Genomic DNA, 20,539 nt, shown 5'->3' on the forward strand with positions numbered 1-20,539 from the left:
ACTCAAAACCCATTCTGTATGGCAATTTTGGATGTTCAGAGGTTTTGTATGAAATTTATGAGGTTTAGACCTACTCATCTTGAATAGGGACCTACCGATCAAGATTTAGCCTATTTTAAGCAGAAAATTTAAGGAAAGTTTTTTTCATTGTACTCCCGGAAAACTATAAAACGACATCCATGGCATCTACGTCATTTTGATGAGTCGCAGTACCTCATCAAAATGACGTAGATGGGATATACAATACAACCTTGGTTCCTTTTCGTCGACAAATGCAACCGATCAATAATCATTTGACAATATTATCGAAAACGAGGGTAGGTAGCTTTTCCCGTCCCCTGCCGCCGTCGCCCGCGCCGAGCGGGAGCTGCAGCCCGCAGTCTGTGTCGTTCCACCAACGGGAGCGTTGAAGCTTCTCATTATGGATCAAAATATATGTCTTCGACTTGAAATACGTGAATGACCCGTATTTTCAATATAATCAGTAAGTAACCCACCTGGTGCGCTCTCGGCACTGGGTGAAGGGGTCGGTATGTCGCATTTGCAGCGCAGCATGTCTTCTAGCTCTCTCAGCTCTGATGGCAGCATCTTCTGTTTCTCTTTCTCCGATATGTCACCTGAAAATTTATAACATGCTTGAATTCTGAATATTCTGATCAATTAGGTAACCTAACCTTTTGAACACTATGCCTATCGCGCGCGGCGAGCTGCATGTGAACCTTGTCGAATTGTACGACGGTTGATCTGTATTAGCCGCAAGCGTTAGTTGTGTTCTTGGCGGTCAAATGGTAATAAAAAGGTAATGGTAAGGGGAAAGGGGAGTTAGGGGTAGGTTATAGAGTAAGTGATAACAGCCACTGTGCCAAATTGGGTCTTATGCATGTTTCACTTCCACTACTGGAGCATATAGCTCTAACGATAGAATTATAAGACAAACGGCTATCGGTTATTCAATCTTTTATTTCCATTCTGGTTTTCCGGTTTTGGAAAGAAATGAACACTTATTTTTTAATATATTTTTTAAACATTGTTCTAATAAACACTTTTTTTGTTACTACATTACTGTGAAGGATTTTACAAGTACGAAATCTACACATTTGGGTCCGTCTTTGACGTCTCTAAAAACTGGTCAGAGATTTTAATTTTAAACTAATTAACACAAAAGTTATGGCCAGTAAACCAGTTTTTGGCCTTAAATTGTTCAACTTTGATGCCAATTATCTCGTAGACAGTGAACTTTGAAGTAAAAATGGTGTACTATATTGCTTACAGCCGTTGCTGTTAAAATGATAAGCTACAAAAAATATTAGAAAACTAAGGGATTCAGATCGAAAGTCATTGGCGTTAGGGACCCCCGTAAGAGACTTTATACATCTCTAAGTAATTATAATATTTTAGCTTGAAGCAGTTAGTTGTATTTTATAATTATTGTGTTTTTTGCTTGTATGTAAATTCCACGTTGCCGTGTAAAAATGCCACAAGCCTCGCTGGATAAATGTTGAAGTTTGAACTCACTGAACGTGAACTTGACCTTGTCCTTCTTCTCGTGGCAGTAGCAGCGCGGGTCGCGGCGCAGCAGCTCGGCGAGCTCGCGCGCGCGGAGCTGCGAAGGCAACTCCATCGGGCCTACGACCAAGCGATTTTATGTCATATTCGAGTGGAACAGAGTTGCATATTGTTGTAAATGCAAATTATTATATAAAAATATTCCTAATGCAGTAGCTAAACGCAGCCGTCGGGCTCGGCTCGTATTCAGACGCTTTTCAAAAGGACCAATAGGAGCGCTCCGCATATTCTGTATCGCGGCCAATTAAAAGCACCTAAGTTTAAACCACCTTTTGTACTGATCAAATATTGCAAAATCACTCTGTCATCATCTTCCATACTATCAACAACCAACCACTTTCTACGTTTAACCGTTTTGGCAAGAACCCTTGTAAAACAGTACCTTTTGGAAGATTATACGAGTACCTAACACTGCAAAATCGAAGTTTTATTTGAGTCGTCGAGATCCTGACCTGCACGGCGACTACACATATGTTTTGTGTCGATTAATTTTCAAACAAAACCAAAGCTACTCTACTTAAACTTAACACTATATCTACAAGATGAGCCAAACGGAACCGAGAACGCCCGAACGCTCTAGTTTCCTCCCCCTGTCATTGGTGAAATTACTGAGTCCTAAGGTTGGGTTTTTAGGGTTCCGTAGCCAAATGGCAAAAAACGGAACCCTTATAGATTTGTCATGTCCGTCTGTCTGTCCGATTATGTCACCGCCACTTTTTTCCGAAACTATAAGAGCTATACTGTTCAAACTTGGTAAGTAGATGTATTCTATGAACCGCATTTGGATTTTTACACAAACATAGAAAAAAAAACAATAAATTTTGGGGGTTCCCCATACTTAGAACTGAAACTCGAAAAATCTTTTTTCATCAAACCATCAATACGTGTGGGTTATCTATGGATAGGTCTTTAAAAAAGATATTGAGGTTTCTAATATCATTTTTTAGGGTTCCGTAGCCAAATGGCAAAAAACGGAACCCTTATAGATTCGTCATGTCCGTCTGTCTGTCCGATTCTGTCACAGCCACTTTTTTCTGAAACTATAAAAGCTATACTGTTCAAACTTGGTAAGTAGATGTATTCTATGAACCGCATTATGATGTTTATACAAAAATAGAAAAAAAACAATAAATTTTGGGGGTTCCCCATACTTAGAACTGAAACTCAAAAAATCTTTTTTCATAAAACCCATACGTGTGGGGTATCTATGGATAGGTCTTTAAAAATGATATTGAGGTTTCTAATATCATTTTTTTCTAAACTGAATAGTTTGCGCGAGAGACACTTCCAAAGTGGTAAAAAGTGTGTCCCCCCCCCCGTAACTTCTAAAATAACAGAATGAAAAATCTAAAAAAAATATATGATATACATTGCCATGCAAACTTCCACCGAAAATTGGTTCAAACGAGATCTAGTAAGTAGTTTTTTTTAATACGTCATAAAAATTTTAAAATTTTTTTTTCATCAAACCCATACGTGTGGGGTATCTAAGGATAGGTCTTCAAAAATGATATTTAGGTTTATAATATCATTTTTTTCTAAAATGAATAGTTTGCGCGAGAGACACTTCCAAAGTGAAAAAAGGTGTGTCCCCCCCCCTGTAACTTCTAAAATAACGGAATGAAAAATCTAAAAAAAATATATGATATACATTACCATGCAAACTTCCAACGAAAATTGGTTTGAACCAGATCTAGTAAGTAGTTTTTTTAATACGTCATAAATGGTACGGAACCCTTCATGGGCGAGTCCGACTCGCACTTGGCCGCTTTTTTCTAAACTGAATAGTTTGCGCGAGAGACACTTCCAAAGTGGTAAAATGTGTGACCCGTAACTTCTAAAATAACAGAATGAAAAATCTAAAAAAAATATATGATATATATTGCCATGCAAACTTCCACCGAAAATTGGTTTGAACGAGATCTAGTAAGTAGTTTTTTTTAATACGTCATAAAATTTAAAAAAAAAATTTTTTTTCATCAAACCCATACGTGTGGGGTATCTATGGATAGGTCTTCAAAAATGATATGTAGGTTTCTAATATCATTTTTTTCTAAACTGAATAGTTTGCGCGAGAGACACTTCCAAAGTGAAAAAAAGTGTCCCCCCCCCCCCCCCCCCTGTAACTTCTAAAATAACAGTACCCCTAGTGTGAGATTTTTGACTTTCCAAAACGTCCCGCTTGGCGCGCTGTTCAAAAACCCATACAAAATGAGACTTAACGCAAACGCGTACGTCACGTTTCGCTATCTACTAAATTTACACTAGGGGTACAGAATGAAAAATCTAAACCAACCACCATGCAAACTTTCACCGAAAATTTGTTTGAACGAGATCTAGTAAGTAGTTTTTTTAATACGTCATAAATGGTACGGAACCCTTCGTGCGCGAGTCCGACTCGCACTTGCCCGGTTTTTTTTTTATTAGGATAAGGTAAGCATTTGACCACAATCTCACCTAATGGAAAGTGCCGATACAGTCTAGGATGCAACATGCTTACCTAAAAGATGTCTATTCACTCTCGATTTAAAAAGATCCAAATTATAGTGGACTGGGAATAGATGTGCAGGAAGTTTTTGTTTTTTTTTTTTCTTTTTGAAGAGTCATTATTACATTATTTTAATATGCTAATCGAATAGATAGATTATTAGGTACATAGGTATATGTTCCACATACCCGGGGTTGCCGTGGGGGGCTCCGTGCGCTCCAAGGCGTCCTCGTGAATGCGTCTCATGACGTAGCCGTAGTCGCGCCGCTTGCGGGCGGGCGCCATGGTCACGCCGGTAGCGAGGTCCAGCACTGAAAAATGTATCCATAAATCAAATCAAAACTGTTTTATTTGTAAGAACAGGTACCTACGGTCAGAGATACAGGTCAATTTTTTTATGCCTGTGACTTCATCCACATAGAATTTGTTAAACTGGGTAGTTTAACAAATTCTATAAATAAAATAAATAAATATTATAGGACATTATTACACAAATTGACTAAGGCCCACAGTAAGCTCATAAGGCTTCTGTTGAGGGTACTTAGACAACGATATATATATAATATAAAATATTTATAAATACTTAAATACATAGAAAACAGCCATGACTCAGGAACAAATATCCATGCTCATCACACGAATACATGCCCTTACCAGGATTTGAACCCGGGACCATCGGCTTCATAGGCAGGGTCACTACCCACTAGGCCAGACGTCTATGTATGTATGTAGACGTGTATGTATGTAGACGTGTATGTATGTAGACGTCTAGGTCTATGTACGTTACTTTACAGTCTCTCAGTGCCTGTCTCAATGCTTTTAAACCACGAGCCAGGAACAGATTCCCATGAACAATCGCCTCCCGGGCGAAAACTCGTGTAGTGGTTAACGGCTATGTATGATGAACCCTCGTGGACGTCATCGGCCGCTCCGTTGGTGGGTTGAGGTATGGCAGCCACCAAAACGCGTAAAAAAAATTGTCATCGCCACCCGTTTGATACTTTGTCAGATGATAGTTCATATGCTATTGTTAAAAAAATCATCAGCCGGTTGTGTCGCGGTGGTAAGAACGTCAACTGGTCGCGTGAACATGTAAAAAATAAGCGCTTTACCTTTTTATGATAGTAAAACAAAATCGTGAAGCATTCCATCAGGCGTTTCAAATAAACTGATTACGCATGTTACACATTACGTATACTTTGCCGACATAAAGTGGTAAGGCGCGTATTTTTTACATGTTCATGTGAATAGCTGACGGTCTTTCCACCGCGATACAACCGGCTGACGGTTTTTTAAATCTAAAACAGCATCTAAACTATCACCTGACAAAGTATGAGCCGGGAGGCGATGACTGACGATATACCCGCGGTCTATTTAGGAGATTTTCGGGGCAATAAGTATCACAGCCATTTCTAATCCCAAATTTGAAACATGCCCACGATGTTTCGGTTACATTGACGCGGATCCGCTGTGTGAGTGAGACATCGCTATGCACATATTGCTGATTAAATTTATAGCAACCGTATTGTGATCCAAAAAAGCCGTATCGACTTTTTTTTAACCTGAACCGTAAGAGGTAAAAATAGCTTTGCGAGCCTAGAGCGAAATAACGGTAATTTTTCCATGATATTCCATTTCGGGAGAAAACGTCTTCCACTAACTAAATCTTAACAAATCACTTTGATTTTGATGTCGATCGCTTCAGCATAATATATTCTAGGTTTATACGTTTCGCTTTATTTCGTATTGCACATTTTGAAAAAAAAAGGAAAACATATAAACCTAGTTTTTCATTGTGTCAACAACATACTAAAAAACATGGAGAATGGAAAATATTTAGAAGTGGAAAAACGTTTTCTCTTTTTGTATTTACGAGTATTTGGTATGCTTCCCTCTTAGGGCCTGTTTCACAATGTCCAAGTAAAGTCCTGAATACGAGTAAGCTACATGCCACTCTGACGAATAAAGTCATCGTTGGCGTTTCACAATCTTCAAATAAGCTTAACTGGTCGATAAAATGCTAAGTTTTGTAGGACATTTTATCTGCCAGTTAATTTATTTGTTAATTATGTTAACGGCACCAATCATGGAACATTTAAGAGAAAATTTGGAGTGTTTTTGATATTTCACCGACACCTGTAAAATGTCTACCGCTTTACGCTTTAAAAGTTGGATGTCCAATTCGTGCTTCATGTTTTCTATGTATTTAATGAAAGCTAGCATAACATTAGACATAAGTTGAATATATCTCTATATAATCTTTGTACATATAGTAGTAAGTTTATCATAATTGACACTAACAAATTTGTTAGTAAATACCATATGCCTATGGTGTTTTTGACTAAAGGTAAGTGTTACCTTTCAAATTATTACAAGAGACAAATAGCTTTATCGCTATCCTATTTACTTGACATTTCTGCCAAGAATTTGGCAGACAACTCTGCTCCTATTGAGCAGCCCAGTGTGAGCTTGGAATTGGTTCCAGTCATAACCAATGATTTAAACTAGCTGTTAAGACAAAAGATTCTGTCTCTGGCAATTTAGTTTTAAATAAATATAATGAAAAATACTGTAAACATGGAAAGTATATCCACCTGGTGCATCAAAACATTCAATGTATTAGAGGAAAAGATTTGCAGATTGAACTTTTTATGAACGATTTTTATGTTGATATTTTATGCATTACTGAACATTGGTTAACAAATAATGAATTAATGCCTCAATTTAATAATCATCAGGTGGGAAGTTCGTTCACCAGAATTAGTTCCATACATGGTGGGTCGTTAATTATATTAAATAGTCAGTTAAAATTTAAGGAACGTAAGGATATTGTATCCATGTCTGTTGAACGGACTATAGAACTAAGTGCAGTAGAATTGGAGCAATTTATTGTTGTCTGTGTGTATAGGCCGCCATTAAGTAATTTTGAAATATTTGAAAGTGTAATGGATTCTGTGCTACTTAAAATATCATCTTCTAGTAAGAAATTATTTATATGCGGCGACTTTAATGTAAATATTTTGGAAAATTCAACAATGTCTTGTAGATTGTTGAATCTATTCAAATCTGGTAATCTCAACCACATGTTTATGGAGCCTACTAGAGTGACTGCTACTAGTGCAACCTGTATAGATAATATTTTCACTGATATTGTTCCTATTACTAAAAAAGTTATCAGTAATTTAGAATCAGACCACTTAGGTCAATTAATGGTATTTGAGACATTAAGGAAAAATACTTTGAGAAAACAAATAACTTTTGTACCAGTAACCTCGGACCGCGTAGAAAGAATGAAGCAAAGTTTAGTTCAGGCGCTACCCTTTTTGTCTTCCGATATGGGTCCAAATAGTATGTATAATTCATTCTTTCACACTTTTATGGATCATTATAATGCGATATTTACTTCAAAATCGGTCGTAGTTAGTGGTGCATCAGTTTTTAGTGAGTGGGCTACTGCGGACTTACATCAACGAAGACGTGCACTGTATGCCTTGTATGAGGAACGGCGGTTTAACACGAGTGATGAATTTAAAGAACATGTCAAGCAATATTCGAAAAAGTTTAAAATAGATTGTCATATAGCTAAGCGAAATTATCTAAGTCAAAGAATAAAAAATAGTACCAACATTATTAAAGCAACCTGGAAAGTAATCAATGTGGAGACTGGTCGCTCGAAACACAGAGTGAATGATTTTAAACTAAATATTGATAACAAAATTATAGATTCCAATTTAGAAGTAGCTACAGAATTTGAAATTTTTTTCACTGACGTACCAGTTTTCACAACTAAGGATTTAAATTCATCACCCTCATCTGCTGTTACTCTATTAAAAGATAACGCTCCAGAGTGTTGTGGAGATTTTCATTTTGAACGTGTTTGTACCTCCGATGTAGTAAAGGCGTTTAATTCGGTTAATGTCAAAAAAACGAATGACCTCTGGGGAGTCTCTGTCCATGCTGTCAAATCCTTAGTAGAAATTATAGCGCCTGACTTAGTAATTATATTTAACAACAGTGTTGATTGCGGCGAGTTTCCTGATTTAATGAAACATAGTAAAATAACTCCTTTATTTAAATCGGGTAGCAACTCTGACCCCACTAACTTTAGACCGATATCTGTGCTACCAACGTTCAGTAAGATTTTTGAAAAATTAATTCTTTCTCAATTAGTACGACATTTTAACGTCAATAATTTAATGCATAATAAGCAGTTTGGTTTTACACGGGGTCGCTCGACAACCGATGCTGGTGTTGAACTAATTAAGCATATCTTCGATGCCTGGGAGGAGTCACGAGATGCTATAGGTATCTTCTGTGATTTGTCTAAGGCCTTCGACTGCGTTTGTCATGAAACATTAATCAGGAAACTACACTATTATGGAGTTAGAGGAACGGCACTGGATTTACTTAAGTCCTACTTAAATGGTAGAATACAAAGGGTCGATGTGAATGGACAGCGATCACCGGGGTCATTGGTCTCTATGGGTGTACCACAGGGGTCAATATTGGGACCTTTCCTGTTCCTTATCTACATAAATGACTTGCCATTCCTTGTAAAGACCCACCATGATATAGTATTGTTTGCAGACGACACTTCACTTATTTTCAAAGTCAAACGACAGCAACAAGCTTACAATGATGTAAACGATGCTATTTCTAAAGTAGTAAATTGGTTCAATGTTAATAATTTATTGTTAAATGAGAATAAGACTAAATGTATTAAGTTTGTCACTAGTAATGTAAGGCATGTACAAACAAGTGTCATTGTGAAGGATGAGGAATTGGAACTAGTTGATAGTACAGTTTTTCTTGGTATAACTTTAGATTCTAAACTCCAGTGGGGTCCCCATATTGCTACTCTTTCGAATAGACTGAGTTCTGCAGCTTTTGCAGTAAGCAAAATCCGTCAGTTAACTGATGTCAAAACAGCTCGATTAGTATATTTTAGTTACTTCCATAGCATTATGTCATATGGTATTTTACTGTGGGGTGGTGCTTCAGAGATAAATACCATTTTTGTTCTGCAGAAGAGGGCTATTCGAGCAATATATAAAATGAACCATAGAGACTCACTGAGAGATAAATTTAAGGAAATTGACATCATGACAGTGCACTGTCAATACATTTATGAGAATATTCTGTATGTGCATAAAAATATTGCCGATTTTAAGAAAAATTGTGACATTCATAATATTAATACTAGAAATAAACATAAGCTCGCCGTGCCCTTCACTCGGCTCCATAAAATTAAAAAATCATTCATGGGTAATTGTGTGAGATTTTATAATAAACTTCCAAACCATATTACTGAGTTACCAATTAATAAATTTAAGAATCATGTAAAGCGTAAACTTATTTCTAAAGCTTATTATACCACACAAGACTACATGAATGATGAAACAACGTGGGATTAATTGTGATTCGAAATGATTAATTATTTATTATATTTGAATAATGATGATGAAATGGATATTCCAATGCATGTATTTCCTTTGTTGTTTTTATTATATTTGTTTGACATTTAGAATTTATTCTAGAAACAATCTAGACAAGTATTTTTTATACATTTTTTTTTTGTATGACTATTTTGTGAAAGTTTTAGTATTAAATTTTATCTATGAATTATATTCATTAGTATTATATATGGAATAATATTTACAACATCAATAAATTGCTCTGATAATTAGATTAAGATAATTATATGTAATACTGTCTTACTATTCATAAGTGCTTGTTGCTAGGCCTACATGAATAAAGTATATTTGAATTGAATTGAAATTGCTACTGCAATTGGTTTCAATATTTTTAACCATTGAAAACTGTGTTTTTTTGCTCCAGTCATGGAATGTATGGCGCCATTCATTTTCAAAATAACAAGTATCAATTAAAAATTAAACTTAAGCAGCTCTTTGGCTCTTGTTTATGGTAAAATGTTGCCAGCGATTAAAAACTGATGGTAAATACTTGTTTTAAAGGATTTGTCTATGCCATTCCAATACACTTGGACAATATGAAACAGGCCATTAATGTTTATTTATGTAAAGTACTGACCGTGTTCGAGCAGGTCCCTAGCCTCGAGCTCGCCTTCCAGCCGCTCCCGCAGGGCCCCGGTGAACTCGCGCCGGACGAACTGCTGGTCGGCGAAGCGACGACGGGACTCCAGGACCGCTGTATAACACCAATAACTTATTAGTGTGGGTAGTATATACATAGTGAAAATCATGAAATAAAAGGATTTTTATTATTGCCATATCGGTTTTTAATGAGTAAATGTTAAAAGTACAATTGACAAAGTTTTGGATATGTGTAACAACATTTTTGAAAAATTAAGTTTTTTTGTTAAACCGATTAGTGTCAATGATAGGATATTTTTTGTTATTTTAGGAATCATTAAAATATGATTTTGCTAAAAAAATTATATCGCACAAACATATTCTCAGCCGACGTTTTGTAAAGCTATTTATTATAGAAATGTAGATAGTTTTGATGCTAATGTAATGAATTACCGTCATCCACGATGGCGTTGAGCAGACGCCGCGTCTCGTGCGCAGGCGGGAAACGATCCTCTGTGGTCTTCGTATGCTTGATGGGAGCACCTGTGGTAAATAACATTGTTAAATATGTAAAACATACTTTTTTTATACTACGTCGGTGGCAAACAAGCATACGGTTCGCTTGATGGTAAGCAGTCTCCGTAGCCTATGTACAGTCAACCAATTTGATTCCTAGGCCACTATAGAACCATGTCATAATGACTTCTACGACAGTGCTTATTGAAGGATGCGTGTCAAGTATCTATAGTAGTTAAAGCTAAAGCTAAAGTTTGATTATTTTGATTGTTTTTTATTATCATTCATGGGTAAACACTCTCACTTTGGCGAAGTTAACACATTGTTATGGTAGTTATAAAACCTTAATCACCTAGGTGGTATCCTTAGTTTTAATATTGTAAGATTGAATTGAATTTCTGTTTAATTTCTTGCCATGTAAACACGTTTATTTTCGTTCATGTTTTGCACTGATGCTAGTAAGTAATAGACTAAAAAAGTAAGTAATAAATGGTCTTGTTATCGTTGTTATCTGTATCTATCAGCACGCGTACGACATGGCCTCTTTTCTCATCATGACGTCTCGCCGTCAGACTAGATGGCGTTGATCGCCGCCCTTTCGCCGCCGCAAAGCCGCGTTCAGTTTTGTTTTATGTTTATGCCGTGTCGTACAGCTGCGTTCGTGACCCACAAATGGTCTCGCCGGAAGATCAGCGCTGACTTTTGGGTTAGCATTAATGCTGAGGCGGGACCATTTCGTGGTAAAATATTTATTTATTCTATGTTTCTTCCTTTTGTTATGTTGTTATACTTTTGTATGTCATAGTTTATCACGAATAAATGCTATGATTTCTGATTTCTGATTTCTGATTTCTGAAAGCGACAAGGTTCTATAGTGGCCTAGGATTCTAATTGGTTGACTGTACGCCTGCAACTCCAGAGGAGTTACATGCGCGTTGCCGACCCTAATACTCCGCGCCCTCGTTGAGCTCTGGCAACCTTACTCACCGGCAGGAACAACACGGGTAGGGTCTAGCAACAGTCGAACAAAACAAAGTCAAACAGAACAGTGTCATTATACCCGTCATATTGACACAGTCACTGTGGCTTGACAAAGTCACTGTGGCTTGACACAGTCACTGTGGCTTGACACAGTGTCCACTCAGCATCAAAAGTAGCGTATGATAACTGGACCAATTATGAGACATTTGAGAGAAAAAATTGAGTATTTTTGATATTTCGCCGACATCTGTAAAATTTCTACCGCATTATTGGTTTATAAGTTGAATGTCCAATTCGTGCTCTATATTTTCTATGTATTTAATGAAAGCTACTGGAACTGGTTTCACTATTATTAACCAATTAAAACTATGCTTTTCTGCTCCTTAGTTTTCGAACTAACAAAGATCAATGAAAAATTAAACTTAAGCAGCTCCATCCATTCCATCCATTCCATTCCATTTATTTATTTTAGATTTTATTCACAAATAAGCTTACAGTCTAATAAACCAAGGGGCTTATAAGTAATGTTATTACAATTATTATACATGCTATGTCACACTTGGGAGAATCAACTTTTTAGCGTCACTCGTTGCCATGGTTACGATTAGTTGTCCTGGGGACAAAAGTTCATTGAAATACTGATTTTTATGGTACTTAAATGTATCAAACTTGCGTTTTTGTGGTCGTTATAACCAATGTCCATAATGGGCCCCCTACTAAGCATGTTAATAGAACGGCATACAACGTCTCTTCAAACAAACTGTGCCACTGTTGTCCCTTGGACAACGGGACAGGATAACAAAACAAAAAAAGTTGATTCACCCACTTACACTATTAGAATTACATGTCAAACTTACAAAAACAAAAACCAAATTCGATTATATAATATTATGTCAATAAAGTAAATAAATAGGAATGATAATCAATTAAATTAAGTTAAATTAAAAAATTCATAAATGCCTTTAATAATTTGGTAAGATGCAGGATAAAAAATGTCAACGTCAGGTAATCGCAGAGACATATCATTCAACAGAGCGATAGCTCTTGCAGAGGGAGCGTTTGCGGCTGGGCGCGTGCGCCTCGCCGGGCTCGCGAACAGGCGCCGGCGCCGCCGCGACACCCCCGCCCCGCCCCGCCCGCCCCCGCCGCGGGGCAGCGGCGAGGGGGCGGAACAGACAGACCTATTCTTGACAGTGCAGATGGATTCGCGAATAGGTTGCGTAGTAGCTTATAGTAATGCACCATCAGTAACAACTTCCGCCGCAACTCTAATGTATCCATCCCGACCATACCACTGACAAACAATGACGGATACAAATAAGAAATTATAGGGGTGTTTACTATATCAGACTATGCATAATATCTCATTCTCTGCTAGCTTAACAAAAAGAGATATGTCTCTTTATACAGAATAATTAAACTATTTGAGATATGTTTGAAAACGAACTTTCGAGAATCGAATCATATTTCTTTTTGGAAAGTATTCGAGAGTGTCAGATTTTGATGCATATTTTAATACGTTACTATTGATGCTTACTGTTACTTGATCAATAAAAGGTACCTATGGTGTACTTCCAGCGCGGGTCTTGTCGGTGCTCTGTCTCCTTCGGTTCCATCGTGATCTTGCAGGACAGACAGCGGCATTCGTCGTCCAAATACTGGCCGCAGCGGATGCAGAGTGCTAACATAAAAAAAAGATTTAAGTTATTTCTACTTAGAATCACGAGCTCTGTCCTTGGAGGAAGGAAAACACTGTTCGAAGATTTCCGTACAATTTTAGTTCCTTTCTCCGTTAAGTGCTAATTACATCCACACTCGCTATCGCTCGATGCCCTACGTCGGGCCCGAGCAAGAGTAGGTATTTTTCCGTTTCACCAAATATCAGCACATCTTTTACAATATTTGACATGTACAATTTTTTTTTGTCTCTAAATGCCAAAAATTTTCAATTTTTGATATTTTTGCATATGAACCATTTTAAATAAAAATAGACCCTATATACATGTAGTGGTAACTCATCAACACTATTTAAATTTGTCGGACTCGCCTAATGCAAACGCTGCCCAATGGGTGAAGAAATTAGATATTGTGTTATAATTTATAAAATTATACTACTCTGTTAATTTCATACGAATAAATAAATAAACGTTATGTATATTCAACTTTATGTACACTATATACCTAATCGTGCTTAGTATCCAATACATTTCAGGTCGAGCCTAACATTTGTTTGATTAACATTTTTTCTAACGCCATCTGTATTCTGTACATGGCGACCGTGACAGTTTATTGACCTCCGTTGGTCCACGTGCCGTAGAGTGATTTAAACTATTACCATCTATAGACACATGCATCGATCGATTGATTTAGTTTACCTTCTTTAATCTCAGCATCGTCTATGAGTCCGAATATGGTTTTCCTAGCGGATTCCGTCCTAGCACTCTGCAGTGCGGACACGCGGTGTCTGGACGCGCATTTGTGGGCTTCAGGGAGGAGGAACTGCTGGACCAGCTCAGCTACCAGCTCGTTCTGTTCTGCTGTTGACCTGGCACACAGAAGATGGGCGAATCAACTTTTTGAATCAGTTTTGAGTGTCTCCTGCATTACTCAAAATGTCTCTGGAGTTACCAAGAAATAAATAAATATTATAGGGACTTTCTTACACAAATTGACTAAGTCCCACGCAAAGCCAAGAAGGTTTGTGTTTTGGGTACTCAGACAACGATATATATAATATACTAATATACTTATATAGTTTCTATTTATTAGGTTAACATACGTAAACGTTTCAATGTTTTAACAAACACCATAAAGGGAAACACCAAAAGGCCATTAAGTATTTAAAAGTGAAATTTTACAACTAAGTTTACAGCTATAGATAGATTTGTCTCGGGGAAAAAGTTAATTCATCCAGATATCATCACTTCAAAAGTTTCAAAACTCACTAATTACTACCATAAGTTCAGAGCCATAGTAAATATTACTAGTAACAAGACAAACTTGTTTTTGTTTTTTAATTATTTTTTGTAATTAGTGATTTTTGGTTGTCATTCGACGACATATAAGTTACTAACATCATAGACGAACAAAGTCACATGTCTACTAAGACACCGCATAACTTAAACATTAAATTGATTTAAAAAAATCTACATAAATATGGAACTTTCTCGAAATTTCACGAAAATTGGTAAAGAAGCACGACATATAGAGAAGACGTCGTACCAGCTAGACAAAGCATTTTAGCTCGAGCTAAAATGGATTATTGTCCTGCATGTCGCCCTCCGCTCAGCGCGACGCACCAGCACGGAACTCCGAGCTCTATCTCCTGTGTTACTGTCTCCCGTGTTACCCCATGTACATAGCCTCGTTCTCCTGCATGTCCCTCTCAATCTCTTCCGCCTTCCGTTCAGCGCGACGCACCACGTCCTCCTCTACACCCAGCTCTATCCCCTGTGCGACCACGTGGAGACACGCGCCTGTCTCCTGAGTCACCCCTTGTCAAACTCACATAGCCTCATTCTCCTGCATGTCCCTCTCAATCTCCTCCGCCCTCCGTTCAGCGCGACGCACCGCCTCCTCCTCTACACCCAGCTCTATCCCCTGTGCGATCACGTCGTGCAAGTACGCGTCCACTGTCTCCTGGGTTACGCCTATGATCTGTCAAAAAGCTAGAGGTTTAAATGGATGAACGTTTTGTTATAATATAATAATTCAGAATATATACGTTCTACTGCTGGGCACAGGCCTCCTCTAATGCGCGAGAGGTCTTGGGCTATAGTCCTCACGCTAGCCCAATGCGGATTGGTGACTTCAATTTCTTCGCATATGTATGCAGGTTTCCTTACGATGTTTTCCTTCAACGAAAAGCTAATTATATTTCGTACATAAGTACAGAAAAACTCATTGGTACGAGCCAGAATCTGAACCCGCGACCTCCACCACCACCGCTTTCTGTTATAAGTTATAATTATTAAAACTCGATGGGTACGCTCACAGGTATAATTTCAATGTAATTTTGCGTGATTTGGCGTTTTTAAGTTAATAATTACATATATGGAGATGACATCTGATTAAAAAATACTTATAAGCGCTAACATTTGACAATCGTAGTGTTATCTACGTATGCTGTTAATTTGTCTACGTACAATCATTTCCAGTAGTTTGCGCGCCTAAAGTCAAATAGACGATTTTGAACTTCGATTTTCATAGTACTCCTACTGTGTTCGTATCTAGAAGGCATCAAACCTGTCTGAACATTTCGTCGTGTTCGCGCCGGCGGTGCTCCTCCTTCTGCCTTCTTCCGGCCTCGGCCGCTTCTCGCATTGTTTTCTCGCGAACTAAAACCGATAGGGCCCTCATTTACCATTGTTCTTACTAGGCATAGGCGAAAAAAAAAAGAAGGCAAATAGTAAAAGTGGATTTAAGTACATAAGTATTTTATTTGCATTAATTATTACCAGGTTATATTACTTGATTGACAAGGGCGTCGCCAAGGGGGTCAAGGGGGCAGCTGCCCCTCCTACATAATATAATTTGTTAATTAATGTATGCCCCTCCCCCTCCCCTTGGTCAATGGGTCATATAAAGCGCCCCCCCCCCCCTCTCTTTCTCATCAGCTGGTGACGCCCTACTTGATAGACCATACTACATATCCCACCCAGCTTTCCGTTGCAATGTAGGTAATCCTTTTTTTAGAATTTATAATTCTATTGTAAATATTCAATTGCTGTGGGTTGACTCTGTAGTTTCTTATTTTCTGTTTGATAAAGTTAGACGAGAATGCCTTATGGGTATTAATGTTGGAACGAACCTGCAATGAGAAGGAACGCATGCTGTCTCCTTTCCTCCTTCAGTCTTCGCAGTTCTTTCTCCAAAAAGTCAAGCGCGGCCGACACCGTGCTGCCGCATAGTTCATCCACTAGGGTCGCAATGGCGGTTTCCTAAACATAAAAACAAAACACGAAATTATATTATTACTATAATAGTTCGATTTTGAAATTACCACATTCTCTTGTGACAAGACCTAGAGTAGGCCAACAAAATTAATTTTATCAAACTTGCTATGAAATGATGACATGACTTACGTCAAATTAGGTCCGGAAATACTACATATCAGGTGCGATGAGTGAAGATGATATGTAAAGGAATTTCATGCTGCCTTACACACCTAGGACTGCAAAGCAACCTTCTTTTGTTTTTTAACGTCAAATTGTGACACAACGTTTTGGCATCCAACCATCAACTATTAGCTTCAGTTAGCTTGGTACGGTGGTTTGTTGTGCATATTCGTTGCTAAGCAAAGGCGGTGGCGCATCGCGCAGGCGCGCGGACCTACGCGCGTAAGGTTGTACACCGCTGGTAGAGTGGCGAGCCGAGTAGGTCGCCACAAAACAAATTGATTACATTTCTTTGTTTTAATTGCAAGTTTGAGAAAAGCACTATACATATCTCGACGAGAAACGGGGTTGCCGACCGCGTATCTCTATCCGCGTATATCTATGTATCTACTTGGCCTGCAACCCTTCGTTTCCCAGCCTCTATAGTAATGTACTATTTCGTATCCCGAGAGCTTCTTCTAGACACTACCGCCCTTTGTCACTTCCACCGACCAAAACCAACCGTCGTCAAAATTCATACTTTGACCGAGCTCCGAGGTCAATGAATGAACTGTGTCATAGCAACGATTAGCTGAATTTACATCTAAAGTAACCCGCAATAATTAAAAACCTCATGGCATCTAGTTTCTTTGCTCTCCTGTCTGCAGAAATCAGCTTAGGTTTAATTTAATGTTTAATTTAAATAATAAACAAATTACTTCTTTCTTTTCTTGTAGCATGTTTTGGCGTTTGTAATATCTTTAATTTTGTGCTAGCCTGTAGTAAACCTTTCTTTGTGACCTGTCTTTGGAAAGCCTTTAATTCGCTTCTCTGATGCATACTCGTATCTATGTTTACCTAGTTTTAGTTACTTAAGCTGCTGGTTTTTCGAATAAAAAAAACTGTTACAATTAAGAGAATTTGGTGACAACTCAAATAGCATATTTCTATGTATGTTTTTAATTTATTTAATAAAGTTCTAATATGGCACAAAACAGAACAATCTACAAATGCGGCATTAATACCAACATTAACTGCCAGTCAACCGTAGATTAGGCTAAACAATCTTTGTTTGTGCTCCAAAGTAAAATTGGTTAAGACACAAAAATTTCTGATTTGTTGTGGTACAATCTTTCATTACCAAAGCTATTAGAACCCCTAAGTGAATAGCAAAGAGTATGTGACCTCACTATCCGCTTGGGTCTGCACGACGAGATGGTCACGGGCACGAGCCTCCTGCTTAGCGATATGTATCTTGTCTTCCTTCTAGATAGTGTGTGGTCAACTCCTCAGGTACCTTGTACTGTACCAGGATATCAGTTAAATGAACACATTACCTCTCGATCCGCCTGCATCTGTACAACGTGATGGTCACGGGCACAAGCCTCTTCTTTAGCGATGTGAATCTTGTTTTCCTTCTAGATCCTGTGCGGTCAACTCTTCAGGTACCTTGCACTAGGAGTAAAGTTATAAGAACACATTACCTCTCGATCCGCCTGCGTCTGTACAACGTGATGGTCACGGGTAGGAGCCTCCTCTTTAGGGATGTGTATCTTATCTTCCTTCTAAATCGTGTATGGTCATTCTTCAGGTACCTTATAGTAGGAGATAAGTTAGAAGAACACATTACCTCTCGATCCGCCTGCGTCTGTACAACGTGATGGTCACGGGCACGAGCCTCCTCCTTAGCGATGTGGATCTTATCTTCCTTCTGTAGACCGTGTGTGGTCTTCAGTTCTTCGGTCAGTTCGGCTGCGCGAGTACGGCCTTCATACATCTGTGGGCAAAAAACAGCAGTCTCAAAATTGGCGTTTATTATCTTAAAATAGTATGGTTTCTCCCCAGTGTGTAAGCGGTAATTCCCAGAAATTTGTGTTTGTACCATCTGTTCTTATTACTGCAACAATTTTGTCTATCCATCGGTCAGTTTCAGGATGTCATTTCGTTTCATAGTAACTTTATTGCCTGCTAGACTCTTTTGAATGAACAGTTTATGTACGGTAAGGTGTGTAAAATTAATATTTAAGTGTGAAAAGGTTTACTGTTCTATGTTAATAAATTACAGCAATAATTATAATTACTGTTCAAGTTTTTCAATTACTGACACACTCCCCGATCATCAAAATTCTAAAGAACTTCGAGCCAACGCACACGCCTCAAATTACAAACACAATTAGTGTTATAAAGTAAGGAATAACTAAAATATACTGCACTCCGTCTATCAGAGCATAGTAAAAAGCTACTATAAAACCTAAACAAACAAACCTAAAGTTCACCAAGCATTTCACAGCGCGTCCTCTAAGAATCCTCTAGAGCATTTCACAGCGCGTCCTCTAAGAATCCTCTAGACTACTAGAAGTAAGCGCCGCCTGGTGGTGGTTATCATCCCTACCCAAGGTTTTCTAATTTTGTCACTGACACATTCACCAATCACCCAAATTCCAACGTACTTCCGGGAGACAATAATACCTTCAAAATTAGAGTTTATCTGATACAGAAATGTTGCAAGTGTTGCATGAGTATGATTTCTCTCCAATGTGTAAGCGTTATTTCCTTGAAATTTGTATTTTATCATTAATTTTTAGTGAAATGCAAAAATCTCTCATCAGGCCTATCAAACACAGCTTGTAAAAAAACTTACCAAACATTGCACAGCGCGTCCTCGAATGATCCTCTGCAGCGTGAGCGCCGCCTGGTGGCAAGTCTCGTCGCTGTCCGGCACCGCGTCCACCTCCGGGGTGGCGGGGCGCGGGGCGCGGCCGACGCGGCGCGGCTTCAGCACGCGCAGCGGCCCGGCTGATTGTTTCTCGCCAGCGCCGAGACGCGCCTCTGGAAGTGTCAGTAGTGTGTAATTTATCTTCTGCATACTCTACAATATTAAATACCTATACGCGAGAGCCACTTTCATTAATCATTGCTAATTTCTGGTTGTACTTTTTTTTAAAGAATATTGAATTTAATCAATCACTTGCATAAATATGAAAGTTAGCGATTTAATGTTCCTCGATTTGATTACGATATCGTTATTTGAGCGCATCTATATATGTATTACGTAGATTTTGTGCCTGTGTTTATGGTAAAACGAACTTAAAATCCTTAAAGGTGTGGTTTATGTGTTGCACGAGTATGGTTTCTCCCCAAAGTGTAAGCGTTATTTCCTAGAAATTTGCATTTAAACCATAATTTATTTTTGCTGAAACATTTTTGTCTATTAAACGATCAGTTTCAGGCTGTCATTTCATTTCATAGTAACTTAATTGACAGGGAAGGCTCCTTTAAAACAACAGCATTTTGATTTCTGACACTACTCGCAGGCCCTTACTTTTCAGATCATTATGTAACTGCTCCAAAAACTCTTCGCTCCACTTAGTTTCGCGCTCACAAAGCTGCATAGGATCCCTAGGAAGATGGTGTCCCGAGCAGGACTTCTTTAAGTTCTGACCGCACTGGTCGAGCCATGCTGGCGGCTTTGAGAGCTTCTCGTGGTCTTCGAGCGCTGGAACAGAAATGTCTATATGTGATGTTATCTATTGTTATGTTTTCCTTTAAATCTACATTATTGTTAGTTGTTTCATTTAATATGGTGCAAGGCAACCTTTAAATCTACATTATTGGTAGTTGTTTCATTTAATATGGTGCAAGGCAACCTTTAAATCTACATTATGGATAGTTGTTTCATTTAATATGCTGCAAGGCAAGAAAGTTGACCTTTTGTGTACAGTTAAAAGCAAAAAGCTTTATTTGTAGGATAGATCTAATAGAGTCGGACCAAGATAAGTCTGCAGCGAGTTTGATAGCACAGAGCGTGGAAGTACTATTTTAAACGTCATAATTTCACA

General features: G+C 38.2%; 1 protein-coding gene across 3 annotated transcripts in view; it reads right to left on the reverse strand.

Annotated features, from left to right (window-relative positions):
* The window catches only part of LOC133531322 (cilia- and flagella-associated protein 91-like), a 72,609-nt gene that overhangs the window by 1,317 nt on the left and 50,753 nt on the right, over window positions 1–20,539 (reverse strand). For all 3 annotated transcript variants that reach the window (XM_061869458.1, XM_061869460.1, XM_061869459.1), the window contains 13 exons: window positions 20,023–20,196; window positions 19,342–19,529; window positions 18,331–18,477; window positions 16,415–16,544; window positions 15,850–15,941; window positions 15,113–15,261; window positions 13,980–14,149; window positions 13,166–13,285; window positions 10,561–10,650; window positions 10,106–10,222; window positions 4,243–4,365; window positions 1,516–1,626; window positions 498–617 (listed from right to left, as the gene is read on the reverse strand). In XM_061869458.1, the coding sequence (XP_061725442.1) occupies window positions 498–617; window positions 1,516–1,626; window positions 4,243–4,365; window positions 10,106–10,222; window positions 10,561–10,650; window positions 13,166–13,285; window positions 13,980–14,149; window positions 15,113–15,261; window positions 15,850–15,941; window positions 16,415–16,544; window positions 18,331–18,477; window positions 19,342–19,529; window positions 20,023–20,196 (1,731 nt within the window). The remainder of the gene's footprint in view (window positions 1–497; window positions 618–1,515; window positions 1,627–4,242; window positions 4,366–10,105; window positions 10,223–10,560; window positions 10,651–13,165; window positions 13,286–13,979; window positions 14,150–15,112; window positions 15,262–15,849; window positions 15,942–16,414; window positions 16,545–18,330; window positions 18,478–19,341; window positions 19,530–20,022; window positions 20,197–20,539) is intronic.

The sequence above is a fragment of the Cydia pomonella genome, chromosome 25 (assembly GCF_033807575.1).
Source record: "Cydia pomonella isolate Wapato2018A chromosome 25, ilCydPomo1, whole genome shotgun sequence".
In the NCBI taxonomy this organism is placed as follows: Eukaryota; Metazoa; Arthropoda; class Insecta; order Lepidoptera; family Tortricidae; genus Cydia; species Cydia pomonella.